Here is a 20,798-nt window from a genome sequence, read left to right on the forward strand (position 1 = left end):
AAAAAGTAAATCCTTCCCAATAACATAAGAATTTCAATACCAATTAAGGTAAGAGCAATGCAAAGCTGAATACCTGTCCTTTTAATTTCAACATTTAAAATACAATCTTTCTATTCATTAGATTATAATTTGGAGAAGCATGTCACTGAACACATAGCTATCTTAATTTAGGCTATGCTAGATAAGGGTGAAAGACTATAACACTGTAACAGACCAACATTTCCATTCAGTCTGCACATACTAATAAGGATGTATCCCAGTTACCAGCCATAGACTTTGAGAACTTGGAAAATTTTTAATGATTTTCTCTGATTCAGCTATGCAATATTTTTAGTAAATTGGAAGCTGCTTTGCTAGTCATATAAAACAAATGTGATGAAATGAATATAAACCCTCAGTTCTAAATACTGCATCCAATGTCGCACGCACAAATCTGTATGTACCGCAGATTTGCACACACAATTTGATTATTAACAAACCAATCAATTACAATAATTGACAATTAACAAGGAATTATTGGCATTCATTAGAATTTACATGTTCAATTTTCTAAGCATATTCTATAAAGTGGTGCTTGAAAATTCTAGTGCATGTATCTCAAAATGGGGTGTGGCCGGGAGAGGAGATTGGGTGGGTAATAAGACTTTCCTAAAAGTTAGGTGCGCTATTAAAGAATACTGTACACCCAATCCATGTACAACTTAGGTGCAAGTATTTAGGCCTGGTTTTCATTGACATAAATGCCTGCACCTAAATGTTACTAGACGAAAAGAAGTTAAACTAGTTCCAAATTATTTGATTATGATCTTCTTTCATCAATCACCATTCAAATCTCTTTACAACATTTACTTGGAAGTGCTTATACCACAGATCTCAGAAACACCCCTCCTCTGTCCCATATCAGCCAATTTTTTAACGGGGAGAATTGAGTATAAACTCCTCGTTGGTCAGGGTTCAATTTCATGAACCCTGACCATGAAATTGAAATTGAACCCTGACCAACGAGGAGTTTATACTCAATTCTCCCCGTTAAAAAATTGGCCGATATGGGACGGAGGAGGGGTGTTTCTGAGGTGTGTGGTATAAGCACTGCCTATGATGTGGCAGACAGGGATCCCCCACGATCTGTAACTGAACATCCAAAAAAGAGATTGTGGATTGATGAAAAGTCATCTCAAACTTCAATGATGAATGGCAAGAATTGACATAGTCCTGGAAAAGGAAAAGGTCATCCAAATAACCCTTCCATAAACAAAAAATATCATCAATAAATCGTATCCAGCCGTCAATTCCTAGGCAAACCAGGAAGGGTAAATAAACTGTTCCTCAAACCGGTCCATGAATAAATTTGCTATGTTGGGGGCAAAGGTTGCACCCATAGCCACTCCAAATAATGTGGGTGATGTGGGTGGGACATCACAAATGTGGGAATTATGCAGTTCTTATGTTCTTATACAAGTCCAGGACAAATGTCAGGAAGTTCTGCTTTACGCAGCGAGTGGTGGATGCCTGGAATGCTCTCCCAAAGGAGGTTATTAAGGAATCCACTGTGCTAGGTTTCAAAGGCAAATTAGATGCACATCTCCTTAAGAGGCATAGAGGGATATGGGTGACTAAAACTACATCAGGTGTATACCTGACTGGGCCTCCGCGTGTGCGGATCGCCGGACTCGATGGACCATGGGTCTGATCCGGAGATGGCAGTTCTTATGTTCCCTGTGCCCTTTGATGATGGAAGGAAGTGAATTTGTTCACCCTGAGACTGGACAGATTTTTAACCTGCGGAGTTCCACCTCCTGTGTGTCAGAGGGAGTTGTATACATTGTGAAGTGTCCCTGTTCTTTGCTTTATGTGGGGCAGACTTTGCACTGTTTCAAGACAAGGCTATTGGAGCATAAGTCTTGTTTGAACACTCTACGCATGGAAGAGCCTTTAGTGGCACAATGTGTGGAAGTGAAGCATGATTTTGGGGCTCTACGGTGTACCTTTATTGAACATCTCCCTTACTCTGTGAGACATGGGGATTGGAGGCATCAGCTGAGATAACGTGAACAATGTTGGATTTTTACTTTAGGTTCTGTTCACCCAGCTGGTCTGAATGGGCGGATTGAGTGGGCAGCATTCTGTGGCTGATTAAGATGGCTGCTGCTGCTGGCTTCCCTACTGGCTGAAGAAGATAGCTGATTGGCTGGTTTACCCTGAAGGGGTAGAGTCTCTTGGAGCTTAATGGCTGTGAGTGTCTGTGTTCTCTGTGTGCAAGAACTTCTCTGTGTTTGGTGTGTGGTCTGAACAGATGGTCCCGACTATTATGGCTTTGGTGGTATACAAGAATAAATTATTATTATCTGGATGGCAGAAAGACTGTAACCTCTGAAGCAACAGTGTGAAACTGAGATTTCCCCATTGGGTTTACTGATTGCGGTGTCTGGAGGGTGGAGTACCGAGTGAAGTGCTCTGTGAACTATTCAGACCATTTTGGCAGCTAAGTTTCTCTGTCTTTTTCTGCTTTTGGAATTTTTTGAAGTTGTTGGTGACTTTATGTTATTGTACAGATCTTGGTCACACAAGTTGTTTTGATTTTGGCGTGCCTTTGTATGTGGGTGGTTCTTCTGAGGGATGCTACAGTGCTTGCTTTTCCACCTATAATTACCACCACATGTGTGCAAGTATCTTCAACCTTTGAGTATTTTCTAGAAAGTGGAGTTTTTTTGCCAAATGAAGCTGAACTGAGGCTTTTTCTTCACTTTTCTTTATTTTTTTTCTGACTTTGAGTGCTCGAGTTGTTTATGTGTGAGCCTGTGTGTGTGGGTGGGGTGTGCGGCCTTGCAGTGTCTTCAAGGTCCCCTGTGTTTCCATTTGGGACATAGTTGTTAGTAGGAGTGAGTTTATGTGTCTTCTCTAGAAAGTGTGTAATTGAAATCGCCCATTATTATACTGTTGCCCATTTCTCCAGCTTTCCTAATCTCTGAAAACATTTCTTCAGCTGTCTGCTCATTTTGTTCTGGGGGACGGTAGTATAACCCTAACTTTATATTCCTTCTCTTCACACATGGAATTTCTATCCATAAGGACTCCACACTGCTATCAATGTCATGCAGAATGTTGATTTGATTTGATTCAATTACCTCCTGGGAGCTTTTTTCTAGAGGGTATATAATAACATTTTGAGAATGAAAAAGTAGCACTATTTTCCAAACCTAGAATCTCTTTAAGGGATTTCCTCATAATGATCTCAGGTGAAAGCAAATATATAATAGGAAAATTAACAGATTTCTAACTCTATTAGCATTTTCAAGCATTTCCATTTTAAAATGTATGTTACAAGAGTCTTTCATTGCTGCTTGTAGAGCTGAAATCTGAGACTCCAAAGTGCTACAATGTTTATCCAATAAGGAAACTTTGGGATTCACATTAACAAAATTTTCAACTACTTCTTGTGACAAAATCTTATTCTGAGAAACAACAGATCGTAACATCCCTTCTATCCTTTGATTAAGATCCAATAAATATTTGAGGGTAATATCTTCTTTATCGTCAGTTATAGGAACTGGTAAAACAACCATTTGAGGCAATTTAGTAAAATTTAATTTTGAAATACCTTGTGATTCATTTTGAGTTCCTGTCTCTAATATAGGACCCTCATGGTCCCATTATCACAAGATACTGGTGGAGAAGGGGGAATATGTTCTGGGGGGAGATAGTGAAGCCTCTAATGGAGAAAGCAAGTTTTCATTAAGATTTAGATCGCCTAAAGGTGCAATATGGTGATCTATCAACCCAACTGAAACTGGTGTGGAAATTTTGGTTTTAGCTTTACATTTCCCCCTTCCAACAAATTAAACAAAATATAAAATACATTAAACTTTCATTTTTTGTCACTCCTCATCCCTCCTTGGAGCTCCAAGAAACTCCCAAGGAGCACGGTGTGCCCCTCCTAGCACATCTCTCAGGGCACGCCATGTGGGCGCATCACAGAAGTGTGTCTAAAGCCCCCTATGATGGCAATAGAGGAGACTTTTTAGTGCCTGATAAGAGTGAAGTAGCAAGTCCAGTTGAAATCACTGCTTTACATGGTCCCAGATAAAGATACTCCCAGTAAGAGCAACTTCTCCCCCTGGGCAGTAACTCTTAATGTGGAACCTGCATCATGTAGCTATAGTTTGGGTTTTTTTTTTCCCACATGCATCATTTTGCACTTGCTCAAATTAAATGTCATCTGCCATTTTGATGCCCAGTCTCACAAAAATAGCGTTATCTTATTTCATTGAGGGCCAATTTGCAGAAACAGAATTCTCTGTTTTGACATTGTTTCAGATCACTTATTGAAACCATATCCAAGTCATTCTCTTCTTGATTGGGCTGAGAACTTTTCAGCACCCCTTTGTAAGTATGATGACTAAATAAGTGAATAACATTTTTCATTGAAATTTATAGCTGTTGCTGAGAAAACTGCAAAAATAAACAAACAAAAATTAAAAAAACCAACCTGTAGGGGTTATTTTTTTTTTTTTTGCCTCACCCTGTATATCATTAACAGTTGAGTTTTGTTTTCATGTCCATTTAGAAAAGTGGAAGACTGCACAACTGAGGGACTGAGGAAAATGCTGTGTGTCAGAAAGGCAATGCCTGGTAGAATTTTGCACTTAGCTCTGAGCTCTGGGAAAGTTGTTTCGCACCAATGAATGATGTCACCCACTTGTGTGCCCAATTCTGTCCTGCTTATCAATGGAAAATTATCAATTCCTGCATGTTCATAGCCATAATCATTGCCAAACTTTAAGTGCAGCAATTGTAAAAGCCTCAGAACTAACTGGAGTATTTTCAACAGTTTCCCATTGACACAATTAAGAGATCCAGTAGCACAGCCCTGGCACAGGAAATGTGAAGACGCTCTTCTTCCTGATCCCCTGTCATACTGTTAAAGCACCAAAGCTCTCTCCTGGTACCCCTGATACAACACTGAAGCTCTTTGGTACCTCCAATCCAACAGTGACCATACCATTACTCCTGATCCAACAATGATCCTCTTCCCCCAGTACTCTCAATCCATAATCATTCTAATGTTACCTAGCATTTGCACATAAATTTTAAATCTTGATTTTTTTTTTTTATTATTTCTGGCTATATTACTTTCTTATATTTAATAAACCTTTAATTGTTATTACATTTATTTTAAAAAATTTATATACCGCATAGAACTATGCGGTTTCCATATCACATACATAAAATCTTGTTTCCCTACAATTATCACATATAACATAGACATGTCTAAACAACATCATTAATCATCCCTGTTACTGTATAAACAGGGATAGAGCGCAAATTCAATCAATTCAGAAATACAAGCAAGCTTTAAATCACACATTGGTGTCAGAAAAAAATTCTAAAAGGTGATTATCATAAGAATGCATTGGCATTAACATAAGACATTGGCAAATAATTGAGTATTCAGCATTTTCATAAAATTCATCTTCCCCGTACAAAACCATAGGATACTAGGCAAGGCATTCCATAGTTCTACGGATATCATTGTTGCTCCGATCCTAGCATGCATAGTCGACATTCTACCCTCCAAACTTAATTTCATCCTATTTATTTCTCTAAGCTCTCTTCTCGGTTTATAGATCTCAAAGAATTATTATAAGATCTTTGGGGAAGCAGGATACAATGGCTAATGCATGATCGCAACAATTTTAAACTGCACTCTTTGTTGCATAGATAACCAGTGTAGTTTCTTCAACACAGGAGTTATATGGGTACGCCTAGGAACCCCTGTCATTAATCTTGCAGTGGAGTTGATAAGCATTTGCAAAGCCCTCAACTTCCCTTTCACAACACCTAAGTATAGTGAATTACAATAATCCACCCTACTCAGGATCAATGTCTGAACCACAGTGCAGAAATCATATGCTGGTAATATTGGCTTCAATATATAAAGCATTTGAAGTTGAAGGTATCCCACCCTGATTATTTTTAATATTTTGCTTTACATTGTCAAACAACTATCTAAGCACACTCCCAGGACATTCATCTCCTTTTTTACTGGCAGTTTTTTCCCCATAACAATGACATTTTCCAATTATTTGGCCTTTCACCACCATTACCTTCGTTTTGTTAATGTTTAATTTCAAATCATGTTCACTCATCCAACTTCTGATCATTTCCATATACTTTTGCAAGCAAGGATCTATATTAAGGATGTCTTTTATCGAGAAGAAGAACAGAATATTATCGGCATATATTCTGTATTGCACACCCATCTCTTTAAACGTCATCCCCAATGAGGTCATATAGATGTTAAACAGCATTACCGATAAGGCTGCCTTGTGGGACTCCCTTTTTACCTTCCACTATTCTTGACACTATACCCTTTCCTCTCACCCTTAAAGCTTTTTCATTTAGATAAAATGTGAACCATTTTAACACATCTCCTGCTAAACCTAGTTGTTTCAATTTCACTAATAAAATTTCCAAATTTGCAGTATCAAATGTACCAGAGACATCCAAGGATACCATGAGATATTTATTACATTTATCTATCCCTTCTCTCAAAGTCTCCAATACTGAGATGCTTAACAATTCGATACTGTGTGCATGTCTGAATACAAATTGGAACTCACCAAGGCAATTGTTTTGTAGTATATAATCATTTAACTGATTCACCACTACTTTCTCAATATTTAAATACTTGGGCTTATGTTGTTGTCAGTATATTTGAGAAAGGAAAGAAATCAGATCTACCCAGTTAGTGAGACAAAATCCTAATTCTAGGGTGCTTAAAAAAAGTATACATTTGCACATCTCTACCTACACTGGCCAGTAGGGGCCAGTGTGAGTTCTGTATTACTCAGACATGCTTCTGTGATATCTGTAACTGCAAATATTGCAGTACTTTGCATGCAACAGACAACGTCCCTGTATAGTAAATGCAAGGCAGATGCTGAACACCCCCTCTTCAGTCATTGTGCAGTTACTGCCCAATCATTTTCATAAAAAGAACCCCTAAGTGTGACTACGGAGGCTGTGCTGTTAGGGTCATAATCTATAAATGGTGCCATAAGTTATGTGGTGGTAGGTACCCAATCGCTATCTAAGTTAATTGTTTTAATCTACTTTAATTGGCATGGTAATTGACCACGTTGCTTAAAAATGATTAAAACTTGTTACATAAAAAAGTAGTCGCCAAGAAGCATCTACCGTGTAGGCGCTATAATCACATCTAACGGCACCATACACCTAACTAGGCATCATTAGGGGTAGAGCACAAAAGAACTCAGGTATTTACTGGTAGGCGCAGTTAGCTGCGATTCTGTACACAGCACCTACGCATGACTGGCACGCAGTTTTGTAAGCAACTGCAGATTTAGGTGCCTTTTACAGAATCTGATCCTTTGTGTGCAGTAAATGCCACATTGACCGTCAATTGCTTAGTAAATACTCTCAGAATGCTAACACACATCCAGGACACAAGTGTATAGTTAGCATCTTCATTGCATACAGTTAAAGGCAACCTAGCACTAAACTTTAACATGTTAACATTCTATAATAGTGCATAGAACATTTCATGGACAGATAGGCCCATATAATGGCGCCTTAGGTTAGGCACTTAAGTGACAAAGCCGTTTAAAAACAAAACTAGTGCCTAGATCATATTTACAGGGGTGCCTTAGAACGCCTACAGTCAAAGTAGGCATGGCTAATGCCAGAAACAATCTTAGGTATCCTTAGGAACCTTCGTAGATGCGATTTCAAACATAAATGCCGAAAAGGTAGTTCTCGAAAACCCTGGCCTATTTTTCCGATGCCTATGATTGAGTTGCTGCATTTGCGTGACCGACACACGATAGCTTTCTATCATGTGTCAGTTTTTAATTTTTTAGCAATGGACAGGGTTTTAAATTATTTTCAAACCACTTACCAAAAGAAAAGTTAAACTGTTAAGAGAAGATGAAAAAAAACCACAGCAGAACATTTACAAGTTGCTTCTGCAGAATTCTGTAGGATTTATTCTAATTCAGCACAATCGAAATGAATTTCATGAAGAAAATCGCCTACCACCGCTTGCCACTGAATGGTAACAACATGTTTTCTGGCCTGAGCACTATCTTTCCATGTCTTATAGTAAGTCGATCATATAACAAAAGATTTTCTTTTCTATCGAAATCAAGCAGATTGTCTGATTCATATTAAATATTTTAGGCAGCAGAAAGGCAAATACACTTTCGATAGGTCTCCTTTTTATATCTGCATACCCATCCTCAGATTTAAGGACTGGCATCCGGGTGCACCGAGAATGTTCAAAACTTTAGTGGTAGAGGGTAAACGCCTTGATAATTCTAAATAAGGTTAGGATATGCTATTGGTCAAGCATATCTTGAAGCAGGTCACTGCAAATAAAGCCCTCGGGCTAGGTATAATGCACTGATGCTGGTTGACTTTGTGGTCATATTCACTGAGCTGAAATCTAAATGAACAATTAATGGAGAAACCTCTGGCTCTGACATTGGAATAGTGCATAGGGCTCCCGATACATCAGAGGAAGCTTAAGCAGTCCATTTACATTACATTACATTACATTACATAACTGGCTTATATTCCGACTGTACCTTTCAGTTCTAAGCGGATTACATCAGAACGATAACTGGACATTTCCAGGAAGAGAAATACAAATTACAATTAAGGCGTAAGGTCTAAAGCAATTTTGATGAGTATATTCTAAGAGGGGGAGAGAGGGGAAAAGGAAGGGATTAGGACGTTTGGGTGAATTTCTTGAATATTAGGGTCTTGATTTCTTTGCGGAAAGCCTTGAGGTCAGTTGATGCTGTCAGTAGGTTGGTGACGGAGGGGTCCAATTTATCTGCATGTGTTGCAAGTAAGTTGTCATACATCTTTTTGCGTTTAGTTCCTTTAAAAGGGGGGAAGGAGAAAGGGGATTGGGTTCTCCTCTGTCTGGTTGAGAGGTTCCTGTTTAGACGGTTGTTTAGGTGGGTGGGTGCCGTTCCGTTTAATGTTTTGAATAACATGCAGTATAATTTGAATTGGATGCGGGCTTGTATTGGAAGCCAGTGTGAGTCTAGGAAGGCGTTGGTGATGTGGTCAAATTTTCCAAGGGAATAGATCATTCTGAGGGCAGTGTTCTGCACAGTCTGTAGTTGTTTTATTAGGTAAGTAGGACAAGAAAGGTAGAGGATATTGCAGTAATCCAATAGACTTAGGACTAGGTATTGAACTATGAGTCTGAATTGTTCTTTTTCAAAGAATTTTCTGATTTTGCGAAGGTTGCGCATGAAAAGTCAATTCAGAACTATAATATGCTAGTCCAGTAGACAGAAACGGACTCTAGGCTTTTGCTAAATATATATTTTTTTTTACATCTTAACTTGACTATCAAGTGTGTTTTATACAAAACAACAGATGTGTTTATATTTTGATGTTAATGTTTATATTTTTCATGTCCCAAGCTGAGCATTCTTTGACCAAAATGCACTTAGAATAGAAATTATCAATATGGGCTGTCATTAGGATGTGTTATTATACTGTTAATAACACCTTCTCATTGCATAAAATGGTACCAGTGCTAAAATAGCATAAATTAGCTGTAGAATATTATATGTTAACAGTTCCCCACATTGATACTATGGAGTCCTTTTACTAAACTCTGTTAGTGCTAATACATGCCTTCTGCAGCTTAAAAATGGCATACTATGGATTACGCCCAAACATCCTGTGATAAGTGCCAAATGTATACATTCAAATTGTGCACTAAAAACATTTAATTTTTTTTGGAGGGGGGCATGTCATGGGGCCAAGAGTGGGCAATCCTGGGCTAATCAGTAAGCACATCTAAATTAACACATGCTAATTGGTTACCGCTAGATTACCCTGTGAGCTTTTAGGCCATGATTCTCTAAATGGTGTCTAAGTCAGGGGTAGGGAACTCCGGTCCTCGAGAGCCGTATTCCAGTCGGGTTTTCAGGATTTCCCCAATGTATATGCATTGAAAGCAGTGCATGCAAATAGATCTCATGCATATTCATTGGGGAAATTCTGAAAACCCGACTGGAATACGGCTCTCGAGGACCGGAGTTCCCTACCCCTGGTCTAAGTCCTAGGCGCCATTTGGCACAGTTATCAATGAACTGTTAGGTGCCATTTATAGAATTGCACCTAGTGGTGCGTAAGTGTTCTTAGGTGTCAGTAGGCATTAAGACCCTGATTCTGTATAGGACATGTGGTCTCAGCAGTCGCCTAGGCGGCTTTTGAGAATTGCACATGAGCGTTCTATATAGAATCATATCTGTCCATTATAGATTCACGCCTATCCTAACGGACAGATGCCTAACCCTGTCTAATCCCGCCTAACTGCCACGATTCTCTAAGCAATGTCCATGTCACAGATGCTGGTTAGAGAAACCACACCCACGCCTAGCCTTGGGCAAGCTTAAGCATCCCTACATATCTCCCTCAACCATGACAGATGCCTACAGTGTAGGCCAGTGGTTCCCAACCCTGTCCTGGAGGACCACCAGGCCAGTCGGGTTTTCAGGATAGCCCTAATGAATATGCATGAGAGAGATCTGCATATAATGGAGGTGTCAGGCATGCAAATCTGTTCCATGCAAATTCATTAGGGCTATCCTGAAAACCTGACTGGCCTGGTGGTCCTCCAGGATAGGGTTGGGAACCACTGGTGTAGGCGGCCTGCCTCAAAGTGTTTTTTATTTTTTTTTAATGTGCATCTAATTGGCTGGTTAGACAGCAATAGGATGCCTACTGCTACCTACAATTGGGATGCCGCTTATAGAATATGCCCCTAAATCTTTAGTCACACTGCCATTTAGGCCAGGGTTTTCTTGGCCTATATGAGTGTGCCTAAGGTAGGCACATACTGGCATCTAACTCAATCCATGCCCTAACTCCACCCCAAATCTAGCCTGAATCTACCCTAACCAATTCTACTTGCTGGCAAGTGCTGGTAGGCACTTCGGCGTAGACGTCTACAACAAAGTGGTAGTTAGGCATCTATCAGCAAATTAATTTTTTAATCATTTTTTGTTTTTTTTTAATAGAATTTCAATTAGCAGTACAAATTAGTCCAATTAATAAAATTAATAATTAAATTAGGCTCCCAGATTGGCTAGCCAATCTAGGTGCCTATCTGTAGGCATCTTTATAGAATCAGGACCTTATAGAATATTTTATTACTATTGTAAATCGCTTAGAAATTTTTTAAAAGCGTTTTTATCAAATCTTTTTTTTTCTTTATTGATTTTATTAAAGATATCAAAAGTGCAATAGAAATGCATTCAAGAATTCAAAACGACAGCACTTACATACTTGCAATTTGCTTAAATCTCATTATCTAACCCCTCCTTCCCCTCTCACTCCCTCTCACCCACCCTTCCTGGATGCATGGAACTAAAATCAACTCTGGAAGTAGTATTAATCATTAAAATATTTAACGAATGATTCCAATGGACTCCAAATTTCTCAAAATTTCCTAAACTGCCCTGATTGTTCAGCTAACAATCTTTCATAACGACAATACAAACAATGTGTTTCCCACCAAAAAGTAAAATTCAACATATCCCAATTCTTCCAATTTCTGGTGATTAATTGTACGGCCACCCCAGTCATTATAAGAAGAAGTCTATCTTTATTTTTGTCAACTGGACATTTGGATTGTAACAATGTCCCAAATAAGATCACCTCATATGTCAGCGGGATATCAACACCTAAGACTAAGGGCTCCTTTTAGGAAGGTGCGCTAGTGGTTTTAGCGCACGCACTGGATTAGCATGCGCTAGCTGAAAATCTACCGCCTGCTCAAAAGGAGGCAGTAGCGGCTAGTGCGCACGGCAATTTAGTGCCCACTATTCCGCGCGTTAAGGCCCTAGCGCAGCTTTGTAAAAGGAGCCCTAAATTAATTTTAGTAAATATTAATGGACAGTAATATAAAAGAAGATCCAGTGTTCCTACTCCAAGATGGCTGTTCCAGTATCTATTTGATTTGGTGTTATCTAATTTTTGCAATTTGACTGGTGTCCAAAATCGTCTATATAATAGAAAAAACAATGTTTGTCTTATAGATGCTGATGCAGTGCAACACAGCCGTCGACTCCAAACCTGTGGCCACTGAGTAATAGAAATATTTTGTTGTATTTCTATAGACCAAATATCCCTCAAACTTGTTTTCGGTTTCTTTGAAACATATTCATATATGACTTTATACCATTGGGAGGCCTGGTGACCATGAGCCTCCACTTGGAAACATATGGCCGGCAAGCTAGGTTGATTTACTAAAGCACGCCATGCAGGAAACCCTGCCTCAATGGCCTGCCTTAACTGTATCCATTTATATTCTTGAGATTTTAAAATTCCAAACCATGGTTGTAATTGCAAAAAAGAAGCTATTTTATCATTCAAAAGTATATCACTTAGGGCTCCTTTTACTAAGGTGCGCTAGCGTTTTTAGCGCGCGCTAACCATGCGCTAAATGAAAAATACTAATGTAAGCTCTAGGGAGGCATTAGCGTTTAGCGCGTGCAGTATTGTAGCAGTAAAGCGCGCGCTGAAACCGCCAGCGCACCTTAGTAAAAGGAGCCCTTAATGTTCGAATACCTGCCTTCAACCAATAATTCTGTAGGATTTTAGAATTGCCCACTAATATCTTGGAGTTCAACCATAGGGAATGACCGGTAGTTTTATGTATCGGGATTGAAATTAACTGATCTACAAATTTTAACGTTTTCCACGTTGACTGAAAAATCATATTATTGTTATAGATTCTGGGAAGCTTGATACTCAACACGTGGTTGAGATGAAGTAGAACCATAAGATGACTTTCCAGAATCAACCAGTCCGGCAGATGTTCCATAAGTTCAGCAAGGATCCAATACATACCCTGACGCAAAATAAAAGCTTGATGATATCTATAAAAATTACCACTCCCAATGATTTAGACTTTTGTAACGATACTAAGGCTATTTTAGGATTTTTTCCAAGCTAAAGAAATTTTGAAAGAATCCCATTGAGTTTTTTTTATAAAAAGATGATTGAAAATAAATTGGTAACATACTCATTTGGTAACAAATTACAGGCGAAATCATCATTTTTGATAGTTTGGACTCTCCCCCACCAAGAAAAATGTAGTGGGTTCCATTGCTCACACATTTCTTTGATCTTCAACAATGAAAATCTTTCATTTACCATCATTGTATCTTCCAGCATCTTTTGAATCATTATCCCTAAATATTTTATTCCCTCTTCCTTCCAAAGGAAAGAAAAAGAGTCAAATAATCCCTTAATAAAACTTGGAACTTGGAAACCTTACAGCCTACAAAAAAGGTGTCAGTAAGTACTAATGCAGTAATTTTTGTAATGGCCATGTGCTATATTGATGCAAGGCTATTAGTACAAAAAATGGAAAATCAGAAAAACCCCACACAAGGGCAGATTAAGGCTTAGCAAAAGCCCCTTAATTGGGAATTATTAGGTATTTCCAAATCAGTATACATTAAGGGCCTGATTATGTATAGGACGCCTGGTCTCAGCAGCTGCTTAAGTGGCTTTTGAGAATCACGAATGGGCATCCTATACAGAATCGGATGCCTAACCCTGCATAACCACCTATATTCTCTAACCAGCTTCCATGTCACAGGCACCATTTAGAGAATTTTGTTGCCGCTGAGCTGATCGTGGCAAGGAAATCTCCCTGCTACGATCAGCTGAGCAGCAGTGGCAGGGAACCCCTGACCCCTCCCTTCCCACAAGTTGGCCGGCAGGAGGGATGCCCACTCCCTCCTGTCAGAACCCCTGATCCTCCCCCTCCCCCTGACTGTCCATGGCAAGAGGAGTGCCCAATGCCTCCTGCCTCTACCCCCTCCAAAGTATCCTTCATCAAGAGAAGTGCCCATTTCCTTCTGCGCCCCCTCCAAAGCATCACCCCCACCCCACCCTGAAGCATCCCTCAGCAGAATAGCTCATCTTATTCAACTTCATCTACCACATTAAAACTGTATAGATAGTTAAGTTATTTCTGTACTCACTAAAACTGTGGGTCTTCTGAGCAATGTTCTGCACAGTTTGACAGCTGTCCACAAGCTAAGTGGCAATGGATCCAGATTATTTGTGAACTATAATACAAGCACCAACTGCAACAGAGAGACATGAGCAATTGCAATCAACTATTTTTAAATGAAGGATAATAAGTACTGGTAACATGAATTATGTGCATTAGCAAAATGACTTTCTAAATAAAAAAGTTAATTCCCTAAGCAAAGAATAAAAACAAAACAAACGTCTAGCAGAGGTTAAATAAAATAATAATAACTTCATTTTTGTATACCGCCATACCCCGAAGAGTTCTAGGCGGTTCACAGTAGTTAGACAGAGATTATAAGTGGTTACATATCAAATTGATCATAGTGTTGCAAACAGCAAGGAGAGAGTAGTTATGCTAAAAAGAAAACGCTCTCATACAAAAATCACATTTTGATATATGCCAGTTATTTTGTCCTGGAAAAAAAATTTTGAATTTGCTATTTTTTCCTATTTGCTACTGCTCAAAGAAGAGATACCTGCTCACAAACTGTCTGGTTGTAATACCGTCAGCTGTTTGGAAGTGATGAGCTATAAAAGCTTGCATTAAATTAAACTAAATGAAATTACATTGAAAATATGTTTTATATATTACGATATATTGAAGGGTAGGGAATAATTATAGAATTTCAAGTGATGTTTTTAAGTCAAAATGATGTTACTTTGTATTACACTTGATGTAAGTTATAAAAATGAATAAAGAATTATTTAAAAAAGATGTTTTTGGCTAGACCTGTTTCAATAAGGGGCTAATTCTGTAAGCAGAACCTGCCATGGCAAGTGCCCATAAAACAGGCACCTGCTGCAATTCAATCACCAACAGGCACCTCTTCCATAATCATGGTTTGATGTAGGCCAGGGTTTCACAGGCCTACATTTCCGACACATAGGGTCCCGTCAGAATTATGGCCAGTGACACCAACGTCCAGCACTGCGCCTAAACATGTCCACTTACAGACTTCGGCATCACTATGCACCGCTAGCTGCCAGGGACCTAGGCACGGAGGCCACATAGCAGCACTTCTTAATTGGTTCTACACAATGCAGTCAATTATTGTGTCATTTAGTACTGATTAATACAATTATGTTAGGCGGCAAAAGGACTCCTACTGCTGCCTAACCTTTGGCATCCTGATAAGAATCCGTCCGGCCTCAGATATTCAGGGAGCACAGGAAGCAGAGTTGGCCTAACTGCTCCTTTAGTGGGTATTTTGTTACTGCTGCTCCTACTTCCAAAGTATTAATTCCCCTAACTAGGTACAGAGTACAGTTTTTGACCTCGTAGTTTCCTCCTCTTTTCTTATTATCCACTTAAGTTGGAAGTGAGGCTGATGTTAAGAGCTTTCATTCATAACCACTTGGGATTTTTTCCTCCGTTTTTATTTCTCTCCCCCCTCCCCCTCTGTTATGGTCATTGAACGACACTCCTTAGACAGGGGACATGAATTATAAGAGCTCCATAAGCAAGGGTCACAACTTCCTCACCCTACAGGTTCTGAATAAGGCCTCTGCCCTGCCGAACAAATAAACCTGAGCTAACACAATAGCATTAGCAAGCCACATTATCTCTAGCAAGATGTCCATAAGTTCCTGTCTCGTTTGTTTTGTACACTGGGTGTTCTGCTGGCACTGAATTAGCTGGTAATTCAAGTTAAGATGCCAATTTTAATGCTGGCTAGTTCATGGTTTCACTTTCATTTTATGTTTAATATACTGCCCATCATTATCCTGAGCTAAATACTAAATTAAATAAAAGAACACAGACATGAGCAGAAATATAGTTACATCATACAGTGCAGTGTAAAAAGTGATTATCCCTTTCAGGACCATAAGGATCGTAGGCCAATTTTTGTGGTTTTGACGACATTTTTATGGTAAAAAGGGCTTGCAGATGCCAAAAAATTGATTCGGAGACGATAGCTGTTATAGTTTTTGAGTTATAGCCTGGGACATATATGTCCCTATGGTCGGCTAAGGACACAGGTTGTATATAAGAGACGTGTATGCATATCCAATATATAACACAGCATAAGTTTCATCCTGAATTTATTATTGCACGATCTGTACATGAGTATGACTAAACCACAAAATCAGGTAACTTACAAGCACCGAGGTCATCTTTATTTGACCCGCAATAACCGCTATGTGTGATATTTCTCAAAACAGTTGCGTGATGATGTGTAGCACAAGTGAACCTGACAAATTTCACAAATATTATCAGTCCGATTTTCAATTTTGTCCTTTGCACATTGAGCACACCTTTTCCGCTTTCCCATTTTTGCCAACTTGTGTTCAGGCATAGGGGATGGTATACTGTTCTTGCTGCTTCGAACAGGTCCTGCTGGAAGACTTCTCTTCCTGTTTGTATAATTTCCAATGAGGAACCTTGCAATCAGTTGCCTGTACTGAAGAGGGGTCATGGCCTTACATTGAGGATTCATGTTCAGGTTCAGTTGAGTAAATATGCAATGAGCATTGTTGACAGCTATATCAATCAAATCAAAAAATATGCACAAATAGTATTTGATCTTCGACTTCCTGTCAACTTCATATGTTATCTTCTTTTGATCCATGAGATCGACGCCGCCCATGAAGTTGTTGTAGGCAACTATTATTTCAGGACAAGGAATTTGGATCTTTTCTGCACTTTTTTGTTGCCTCCTGGACACTGAGACCGAGTTGGTGGAATGCAGAAAATTAGACAACATCACAACAGATCGGTTGTCCATCCATTTTACACAGGTTATGCCATTTGCTGAAAGCATTTGGCTTTCTCCACGTTTCAGCTCTTTGTCCTGCTTGAGATTCTTTGGCATATGCTTTCTGTCTGCCCGAGCCGTTCCACACAAATATATTTCCTGTTGTTGTGTTTTCAGCTGAAGAATTGGGGAATTGAAGAAATTGTCTATGTAAATCTCACAGCATAAGTGCTCGAGTGATTTCGTTAGCATGAGGACCACGCCCTCTCCAAGTCCATGTTCTGTGTCAGTTTTCTTGCCTGTGTACAAGTCGAATTGGTACAAATAGCCAGTCTTTGAGTCACACCTGCACCACATCTTGAAACCCCACTTTATAGGTTTATTTTTTATGTATTGCTTCATGATGCTTTGTCCTTTGAATCGTATCATGTGTTCATCTACTGACTGTTGTTGGCTTGGGTTCCGTGCATTCTGGAAGCATCGATTGAAGTGATCCATTACAGGCCGAACTTTGAAAGCTCTATCAAAATCGGGATGGCTTTTCGGAAGCATCTCTTCATTATTTGAAAAATGTAAGGCAGACCTGATCGCTTCAAACCGTTGTCGAGGCATTACTTTAGCAATGTATGGCACTTGTAGGTCAGGGTCAGTAGACCAGTAGTCTCTCAGACTAGGAAGCACATGGTAACCCATCACTAAATTCATTCCCAAGAACGCACGGATTTCTTGGGCATCGGTTTGGAAAGGAACCCCCTTCTGCTTCATGTATAAATTACTTTGTTCAACAATATGAGCTGCCAGATCATTGAAACCGCAAGTTTTCTCAAATACCTCGTAGGCATTAGGTTCCACACTGCAATCGTCATCTATGTTCACATTTCCATATTCATACTCAATGGTGTTCTTTTGAAAATTTGCTTTCCGAGGCTTCCAGATGAAATTGATGTCTTCTTTCTGGCCTGCTTTTGCACGACGTTGTTTTCGTGGAGCTTCGGGTAAGTCATTAGTTGCTGCTACAGGGCGCTCAATAACAATTTCTTTGCCTACCTTTTCAACATCCTCGTCAAGAAAGCCTCTATCTTCTTCATCAAGTGGAAGATTGTCTTCATCATCACTGTTATCTGCCAGCAATATCTGCTCAATGGCATCCTCAGTTATTTCGAAGAAGCGTTCTGCTAAAGGCATCCTTATTCTATCGGGTGCAACTGCAACAAAATATTTGATGAGCATACAAGTACTCGAGAAAGGATCCAAAATGCGTTCTACAGTTATTGGACAGGTCGGCCAACTTACCTCAGAGCTCTCGGCACCAGGTAACACAAAACGAAAAGAATCACGACACGTGCACATCAACCTCAGAATTCTACTACCGACCATAGGGACATATGTGTCCCATGACGAAATAAGGCGACATCTTGAGAACGAGAGATCAGATGTGGCGTAAAACGCATCAGAACGCTATAGTAGCGACATAGGAAGGCAAAACCAAAGACAAAATGTTTTTGTGAAATATCATTATTTTTATTTAAAAAAATCAAACTTCTGGCTTATGGACAGTGTGGCAAGTGAATCTTCTCGTCAATCTGGCAACGACGCTAATGAATGAATGTCGGAACCAGTTTGTTTACATAAAGGCAGTATCATATGGAATCCGTACATATCAAATTTAGAACTGTAGACTATCCCAATCAAAATTTATAGGATTTTAAAGTTATGGGACAAATATGTCCCTTGGTCCTGAAAGGGTTAACCTATACAGTTCTGAAGGAGGCAATACAAATGATAGCTTTGCCTTATAACACGCTGAATGAGATATGTATTCGCTGCTGGTATATTGTTCTTAAATATCACCTGTGTTTGTTCTTTTTGATAGTGGACTGGAGTCCAGAACACAGCAACTGTATAGGATAATCACTTTTTACAATCTACCGTGTACTCATGTAATAGTATACATACTTAATGATTTTAATTACAGGATTAGAAGATTCAGTTCACTTGATTTGTTTAACAAGGAACATAGGAGAAACTCATTGGAATAAATATCATGTCAAATCTATCAAAGAATATAAAACCACTCCTCTTACTGACATCGTTTTAACATTATGAGTTTGCATTTCGGTCATCTTTCATTTTATTTTGAGGGCTGGGGTTTTTTTCACTTTTCATAACACTTTATTTAAGCATATATCTACAAACAGTGCATTCTAAAACAATGAAAATAAATTAAAGAAGTGTCCCTTTTTTAATAGTTTAATTTTGAAATAAAATCTAGCCCTATTTAATATCTCTTCCCCCAAAAAAATCCTGATTAGGAGTCTAGCTTGACCCTGATTTTGAACAGTTATGTCATAAGAACATAAGAATTGCCACTGCTGGGTCAGACCAGTGGTCCATCGCGCCCAGCAGTCGCTCCCGCCGCGGCCCTCAGGTCAAAGAGTCCTAACTGAGATCAACCCTACCTACGTACATTCCGGTTCAGCACGAACTTGTCTAACCTTGTCTTGAATCCCTGGAGCATTCCAGTTTTCCACCACTCTCTGGGTGAAGAAGAACTTCCTTACGTTTGTACGAAATCTGTCCCCTTTTAACTTTAGAGAGTGCTTTCTTGTTCTCCCTACCTTGGAGAGGGTGAACAACCTGTCTTTATCTACTAAGTCTATTCCATGTTGGGTTTTCAGGATTCCCCCATAGCTCATACATAGTGCAAATGGAAGGCAAATCATATATAATTTGAGCTTGTTAATATAAGAGTTGCTTACCCAGTGATTCAAATCTATAAAAATCATACTGTTGTTGTATCTGGAATGCATTAGGGGGAGCAAAACAACCATTCTCTTCTTAAGAAAAATGTGCTCTGGCACCTGAAGGTTGAAGCCTTAAAAAGTGAGTCATGTTATTCTGGAATAATACCAGAATATCAGATTGAATGCAATGGGGGTCATTTTAAAAGGCATATATATCAGTAAAACATTGTTTTAAGGGCATAAACATATAAATGTTATGAGACTTGAGCACCCTATGCTTCCAGAGGTAGAGTTAGCACTTACACTACACACACAGGACACAGATTTTCTGGCTTATTTTATAATGAATACACACATTTTCTAAAATATGTATGTTTATGTGGGTCATTTTCAAAGAAAAATATTATACAATCAATTTCCTTTACAATCTGGCTAATCACGCACGTAATTGTTCTACAGAGAAAATGGGCAGATGACAACACCAAACCAGCATTATGGATGCAATTCTAGAATGAGGCACTTTAAATTTATTTACGCATTACCTCCCAGATCTGTATACGGTGACAAAAGTTGCACACACAAATATGTGCACATTGCTGATTTGTGTGTGCAACTGTATTGGTTAACAAGCCAATCAGTGTTTACAACTTTCTAAGTGTATTCTATAAAACTGTGCACATAAATTTAACCACACAGATCTCAAAAGGGGGCAAGGCCAGGGGAAGGCCATGAGCATGTCATGGGCTTTCATATAAGTTACATGTACTATTATAGAATATGTCCAATCTGTGCCTAATTTTAATTGATGCAAATAGCCGTGCCTAAATTTTAGTCGCAGGAACAGGTGCTACACGTATTTTATAAACGGCATCTAACTCAAGATGCGATTTATAGAATAGCACTAAGAACAGTTTTTTCAGTGTGGACTTTTTTTAGCACCTTATATAGAGTTACCGTATGTTCCTTCATGTGTCAATATACAGGCTACTGGCATTATAAGGAAGGCGATCAAGAGATTTTAGAGTTGAGGGGCTAGAACTATGGAATAAACTCCCTGTAGATTTGAGATTAGTCGTTCCTTTTTAAAAATGCTTTCCTTATAAGGATTTTTAAACTTTTCTTAGTCCATCTGTATTGGACCTATTTGTTACAATCCCGCCCTCTTGTCTTTTTCCCTGGTTTCAAGTTTTATTAAAATTTGATGTACACACAATATCAAATATTTCAATGCATGTAAAAAATTTAAAAAAGGGGA

General features: G+C 39.0%; 1 protein-coding gene across 1 annotated transcript; it reads right to left on the reverse strand.

Annotated features, from left to right (window-relative positions):
* Nucleotides 1-16,241: 16,241 nt before the first annotated feature.
* LOC117351843 (piggyBac transposable element-derived protein 4-like) lies at nt 16,242-17,984 on the reverse strand. Its single transcript, XM_033927689.1, has one exon. It carries the CDS (start codon nt 17,982-17,984, stop codon nt 16,242-16,244), a length of 1,743 nt encoding a protein of 580 aa, XP_033783580.1.
* Between the last annotated feature and the right edge of the window lie 2,814 nt (nt 17,985-20,798).

The sequence above is a fragment of the Geotrypetes seraphini genome, chromosome 18, assembly GCF_902459505.1.
Source record: "Geotrypetes seraphini chromosome 18, aGeoSer1.1, whole genome shotgun sequence".
Taxonomy (NCBI): domain Eukaryota; kingdom Metazoa; phylum Chordata; class Amphibia; order Gymnophiona; family Dermophiidae; genus Geotrypetes; species Geotrypetes seraphini.